We start from the raw sequence: 6,785 nt of genomic DNA on the forward strand, positions 1-6,785 counted from the left end.
GGTTAAGTCAGGTCCTCTGGACGGATTCTTCTCTGTTGGAACGTTTCATCTTTTATCCAAAAGACTTCTTCAATCAGACTGAAGAAGTCTTTTAAAGACGAAACGTTCCAACAGAGAAGAATCCGTCCAGAGGACCTGACTTAACCTTGTTGTATTTACTTTGGTACAGCCAACATTAAGTCAGGCCCTATTCTATCCAATTAGTTTGTTTGAATACAAAATAGATTTTCTTCCACAAATCATCTCGGCCTTACCGAGATTATCTGCTCCTCGTGGAATGATCACGTCTGCATACTTCTTCGTCTGGTAGAAAGAAAGTTCTAGTTAATTCAAAAAAGTTCAAGACAAAAACAACTGGACTTTATTTGTAACAGAAGACGTTTCGCTCCTCATCCGAGGAGTTTTCTCAATTCAAAGATCAGAGAGTGAGGGGTTCAAGTTATAAAGCTGAGATAAGATACATACATATGCAGACTGACCTATCACACCTCACAGTAGGGGTTTGTTAAGGTCTTTGTCAATCTAATTCACAGATGGCCCCCTCTGGTCACCAAGTTATAGTTAGTAACAACACAAACCAAGTTTGAACACTGAATCTACATTAACCAGTAACTGTGAACTAGTGCCCTCTGGTGGACACTCTTTGTAACAGCAGACTCAGGCCACGTCAGTAATAAATTGGGCACAAGCTCTGTGTAGAAGCCAGTATCAGTTAAACTAGACAAAGTAAGCTATTTTACTTACCGGTAAACAAAACTCCTCAAAAGCTGGTTTTACAAATGTGATGTACTGACTCAGGACCTGGTCCAAATCTCTACCTCGCTCATTGATGTCCCTTAGAACTGAAACGAGTAAGCACAAAGCAGGAACATAAACACATGATTCAAAGCAAATTACATTGATTGATGTAGTACTTAGTCACAGCCTACTTGTTCATTTTATTAGTACTACTTTGATACTGCTATTTAACAGGTGAACCGCTACACTAAGGTGCATTCATGGGTGTTCAGCCAACATTTTCTATACACCTCGACGTGAGAGCCGTGTGTCTGGATCCGTGTCAACAAACAGCTTCAGCTGGAACAGATCCCTGATTTCCTGAGAGTAGAACATGAGGATCCCCTCAACCAGCACCACGTCAGCTGGATACACCGTAACAAACTCCTCTTTCCTGGAACAACACACAGAAAAGTTCCCTCTTCTTTGTGAGTCATTATAATGTGACACATGATAGGTAAAGGTTGTTCAGAAGAAGTTCGTGTTCTGGTAAACACGTTCTGGACTTGACTTCTTACTGAACTCCAGTTTTCTAAAACAACGAATGCTGGTAAAACGCAACCTGAGCAGGAAATAAGGAAGTGCTCACCTGGAATGAGTGACAAAGTCATAAACCGGGATATGAACAGTTTCCCCTTGCAGGATCTCTCGGAGTGTTTGTCGGATGAGCTCATTGTCAAAGGCATCTAAGGAGAAGGAAAAGGCACATTACCTGCATGAGTACTGTCAGCACCTCTCAGAGCATCATGGGATAGCTTGGAAAAACAACTACAGCTCACATCCACACGAAAAGTAGACATCTTACTGAAACAGCTAAAAGTGAATACAACTTTGAAACTTGAATTGTTAGGAGTTGAATGTTTGCATACCTGGATGATCAAAGTTGAACTGACCCTTCAGCGCCTTGGCTTTCTGCTCTGGAGTCAGCACTTTGTAGAAACTGTCCTGGCTGAGGATGGCCACCTGACGCTGGTGGTGGTCGATCTTGTTCTGTCCCAGCAGCTCCATGATCTTCTCACATACAGACGACTGCAGAAATACACCAGTGATTTATTTAAGGACGGATGGACAAAAAACGTATTCAAAACGTTGAGTAAATCCTAATTAGCTCTAAATTTCCAACCAGGAAAAGAAGCAGAGTCATTTCTCACCTTTAATGAATTAAAGCATAGACAAAATGCCCTGAGGCACACCGCCCTCACTGACCTCCCCAGCTACCGGTAAATGGATCTCATATCGTTCCACTGACGAGGCATTTCCCAGCTGGCTGCCTTTGAGCCGACGAAACATAAAATTTGGACGAAGCAACTCAGAAGCTGGTGGTTTGAGTCTTCCTGGTCAGATGCTGCCGTTTCAAACAATATGATTTGACACTTAACGCACCCTGGAGTCAGCTGACATGAACGAGACAAACTTCATTTTCTTGAAAAATCAACACTTCTAGACAAAACTATGTTTAATCTGTAAAACACCAAACTCTGACTATTAGATTGATCTTTTTTCAGTATACAATAGTCCTCGTTACTTCGCGGATCAACTTTCGCAGACTCGCTCTTTCAGGGTTTTTCAACGCAAGATTGTACACGACACGCGATTGTCAACTTTAATATTACGTGATTGAGACGGTATGGGATAAAAAGTTTAAAATACTTTGGACAGACACTGCCATTTTGTAGTTTTCTTTCAATAAGCCTACACTGTAACTCAAGTCAAAAGAACTACACTACCCAGAAGTCAACAGTGCTTCCAGCCGCCGCTTTCTGTAGAAATGGAAGGATAGTTTTGCAACGCAAAGTCAGAAGTAATGATGTATCTATGAAGCTCAGAGAACTGGCAGGAAATAATCCTGAAGCTCAATTATCCATGTGCACATCAACCTGGACTTCATCGCTGCAGGGAAGGTCTGCAGAACCGGAATGAAGCCCGACCGGAACAGAGCTGCTGTTCTACAGAGCTGCTGAGTAAAAATGTTGCAGTAGTGTGCAGTACATATACGTATGTTTGTTAAAATTAGAGTTTAGAACACTGCAAGAGCATTTATATATATATATATATATATATATATATATATATATAAATACTTAAATAAATATAGCGTTCCTGCTTCCCAGTTTTTCACCTATTGCTGTGGTGTGTGGAACGTAACCCCTGAGACAGTAGAAGGACTATATCCATCCACTATCTTTCCCTGCTTCATACTTTTTGGGTCACTGGTGACCATATCCAGCTGTGTGAGAGGCGGGGGACACCCTGGACAGGTCTCCAGTCCATCACAGGGACACATAGAGACAAACGAGAAACAACCATTCACTCACTCTCTCTCTCACACCTAGAGACAACTTAAGAGTTACTAATCAGTCTAACATGCATGTTATTGGTATGTGGGCGGAAACTGGAGTACCCGGTGAAAACCCACACATGCAATGAGAGAACATGCAAGCTCCACCCAGAAAGGTCCCAGGCCGGGATTTGAACTGGCGACCTTCTTGCCGAGAGGCAACAGCTCTACCAGCTGAGCCACCGTGCTGTCTGGGACTACTGTATAGTGTGATATTCAATTTCAATATTTCAAAAACACTCCGTTTTCAATCCCTTTTAGTGACCCATGAAATAATCCAAACAAGTACAAATAAGGGGTGGGGGTTGTCAAAGCCCCATTTCAGAGATGGCAACAGATTTAACCTCCCGTGTGATTCATGTTTCATGATGTATGAAGACTGTGGGTGGTAAAAACATGTCTCCCTAACAACTGATGACATCATGCATATTTCTAACTATGTCAAGTTATAATAAACAAACTAAGTGGTATTTCAGGTCTTGCGGTTGCGTACGGGCACTCCGAAAGTGCGCGTCCACCACACCTACACATGAACTAACATGGTCAGACAAAAACCAAACAACCCACTCACATGTAGCACAGTTATTACATGAAGGTGTGTTTTATGGCTCCAATAGGGCTAAAACACTCGAAGCTAGAAGGCAACGTGGACCTCATTGTTTACCAACACGTCACATAACCAGGAACAGCACGAGCTCAAAGCAGCCGGTGTTGTACCGAAAGACGAAACCGTGACGGGAAGAGAACAGCTGCCAGTGGACGCGCATAGGCGACACGTTTACTAATACAAATCTATAAATACCTACACTAATAAAATATATACTGCAATATGTGTTCTTAAAGGGACTGAAGACATGACGAGTCTGTTCATTACTTTTCACTTTCACTGCCAAAAGCGCGTTATATGCGTGGTGCATTTTGCAGCACAACACCCATTGATAACCTGTGGTGGAATTCAGTGTTAGCAGGTAGCTAAGCTAACATGACCCGGCGTTATAAAAAGCTACCGATGCCATCAGAAACTTAACATTTCATGAAATAGAAAACAAATAACGAAATGAACAGAAAAATCAGGAAAATGATGAGGTTCCCCGAACCAGTGCTAACGGACATGTGGTTGAGTTGACCATTGCCTCACTAAAGCCACGCGGTCAACAAGCAACCGGCAACAGCGATATCTTTCAGCTGAAACTTACAAAATCTAATTGTGACGTTCAAAAATGCGTTTTAAAAAGCCAGCAAGAAGGCAAACCTTTCCACTAGCAGTGCCGCCGGAGACACCGATGAGAAAAGGTTGCCGAATAACGGTTGAATTCTCGCCGCGGTCCCTATTAAGAAGCTCGTTGTCCCCGGCCATACTTGCAATGAGCCGCACGAGCTACAGGCTGAGCTAGTCACTGTGACCAAGCTCCGCCCACATCGCGGCCCCTTAATTTTATTTTAATTTTATACACAAAATATATAAAATTCATCACTCCTAATTTTCACATAGGTTCGAAATTTTACGTTTATAGTTGAAATGTTATTCAAAATTAATAAATTAAAATGCTCTCCATCGCGTGTTTGTGATTGACAGTGCAGCTGTCAAATAGCCTTTTATGGTCGTTTGCTTCCTGTTCGGAAACGTCATTTTCCCCGCCTCCTTTAGCGTAACAGTCGAAAAGTTAGCAAACAAAAGCAAAACGGGGTCACATTATATTTAATGTGAAGATTCCGATGTGTGAGTCTGGTTAAATTAAAGTTCAAGAAGGAAAAATTACCTTTCTTAAGAAACTTTGGTCAAATTAGAGTGGTTGACTCTTGTTGTTGTCTTAAAGTTAGCTGTTTTGCATGACGTTAACCAGCATGGTGTCTGCATATTTTGCAGATTAAACCGGAGCTAAAAGTTTAAATATGCTGCAGATGCTCGCCGTGCTGTCACGGCGGGGCCCCGCCGCGGCCGCTGTTCGGTGCCTGTCCTCGGGCTCGGTAGACGTCACGCTGCCGCTGAACTTCTGGGCCGGAGAGAGAAGGACAAGCCGAGAGGAATGCAGCAAGGAAAAGGTTTACGAACCAGCAACTGGTAGGCCCCACCTGGACTTTGGTCGTTTCTGTGTAAATATGATCGTCAGATGAGCTAAGCACCTATAAGATCATCACTGGAATAGTCTGTCGGTAATGTACTTTATGTATTTAGTGTTTACTTCTTCAGACAAGTAAAATTAAGCAATCCTGACTTTTTACATTCACTTCCAAGTTATAATAATAATTTTATTTAAAAAGTGCCTTTCATGACACCCAAGGACACTTTACAGTAAGAACAAAGATCAACAGGAATAAATTACATAAAGAATATAAAATGCGTAAAGAATATAAAATACATACAGCAAAGTTAAGGATAAGCGAGTCTAAAGAGATGTGTTTTCAGAGCAGTCTTGAATAGAGAAAGAGACGTGGTGTTTCTTAAGTCAGGGGGTAGAGAGTTCCAGAGATGAGGAGCAGAACAGGTGAAGGCCCTGCTCCACATGGTGGAGAGGCGGGCAGAGGGTACATGGAGGTGGAGTGAAGAGGAGGATCTGAGAGAGCGAGAGGGGATGGAGATGTGTAGGAGGTCAGATAGGTACGGAGGGGAAAGGTTGTGGATAGCTTTGAAAGTGAGAAGAAGAATTTTGAAGACGATGCATGATTTAACCGGGAGCCAGTGGAGCTGCTGCAGGACTGGAGTGATGTGGTTATAGGAGGAGGTTTGAGTGATGACACGGGCAGCTGAGTTCTGGACCAATTGTAGCTTCTGGAGAGATTTGTTGGAGAGGCCATAAAGAAGGGAGTTGCAGTAGTCAATCCGAGAAGTCACAAGACTGTGCACAAGGATAGCTGTGGAGCAGGGTGTGAGAGAAGGGCGGAGACGGTTAATATTTCTGAGATGGAAATAGGCAGACCGAGTGACGTTGTTGATGTGTGAAGTGAAGGAGAGAGTGGTGTCGAGGATGACACCAAGACTCTTGACCTGAGGCAAGGGGGATAGCATGGAGTTGTTAAGGGGGATGAGAAGATTTTCTGATTTTGAAAGAGAGTTTTTGGTACCGACAAGAATGATTTCTGTTTTGTTACTGTTTAGTTGTAGGAAGTTGTTAGAAAACCAGTGATTTCGCTCATTGAGACAGTCGGTGAGGATGGAGGGTGGGTGGAGTTTGGTTTTGTTGACAGGTAGAGCTGTGTGTCTTCAGCATAACAGTGAAAATGGACACCAAATTTACGGAAGATGTGACCTAGAGGAAGGAGGTAAATGATGAAGAGGAGGGGTCTGAGGACAGAGCCTTGGGGGACACCCGTGGAGACGGGGGAAGACTGGGAACGAAAGGATTTGAGCTGAATGAATTGAGTGCGGTCAGAGAAATATGATTTGAACCAGTCTAACGGAGTACCTGAGACGCCAATGGAGGTTAGTCTGTCCCATCAAACTACTTCCTGTGACTCTTGTGCAAAAATACCTGCAAATAAATATAATTATAGCCTCTTCCCGACTAGTTCGTTGAAGAATTTGAGTTAAATTAATTTGGGGTTATTTGCCTTGTCATTTGTTGAAAGTAGATTTGTAGTACGGTGCAGTGTTGCCAGATAGAGTCGAGGTTTTCCAGCCCATATATATATATATATATATATATATATATATATATATATATATATATAT

General features: G+C 42.6%; 2 protein-coding genes across 2 annotated transcripts in view; one reads left to right on the forward strand and one right to left on the reverse strand.

Moving 5' to 3' along the window:
* uck2b (uridine-cytidine kinase 2b) overlaps nucleotides 1-4,476 on the reverse strand; it is a 5,969-nt gene extending 1,493 nt beyond the window's left edge. The window contains exons 1-6 of the mRNA XM_037682142.1: nucleotides 4,368-4,476; nucleotides 1,647-1,806; nucleotides 1,367-1,463; nucleotides 1,029-1,171; nucleotides 745-842; nucleotides 255-303 (exon numbers count right to left, since the gene is read on the reverse strand). Of these exons, the coding sequence (XP_037538070.1) occupies nucleotides 255-303; nucleotides 745-842; nucleotides 1,029-1,171; nucleotides 1,367-1,463; nucleotides 1,647-1,806; nucleotides 4,368-4,472 (652 nt within the window). The 5' untranslated portion in view covers nucleotides 4,473-4,476. The remainder of the gene's footprint in view (nucleotides 1-254; nucleotides 304-744; nucleotides 843-1,028; nucleotides 1,172-1,366; nucleotides 1,464-1,646; nucleotides 1,807-4,367) is intronic.
* Nucleotides 4,477-4,807: 331 nt separating this feature from the next.
* Nucleotides 4,808-6,785, forward strand: part of aldh9a1b (aldehyde dehydrogenase 9 family, member A1b) — a 16,758-nt gene continuing 14,780 nt past the window's right edge. The window contains exon 1 of the mRNA XM_037682136.1: nucleotides 4,808-5,177. Within this exon, the coding sequence (XP_037538064.1) occupies nucleotides 5,009-5,177 (169 nt within the window). The 5' untranslated portion in view covers nucleotides 4,808-5,008. The remainder of the gene's footprint in view (nucleotides 5,178-6,785) is intronic.

The sequence above is a fragment of the Nematolebias whitei genome, chromosome 9 (genome assembly GCF_014905685.2).
Source record: "Nematolebias whitei isolate Nwh7 chromosome 9, NemWhi1, whole genome shotgun sequence".
In the NCBI taxonomy this organism is placed as follows: Eukaryota; Metazoa; Chordata; class Actinopteri; order Cyprinodontiformes; family Rivulidae; genus Nematolebias; species Nematolebias whitei.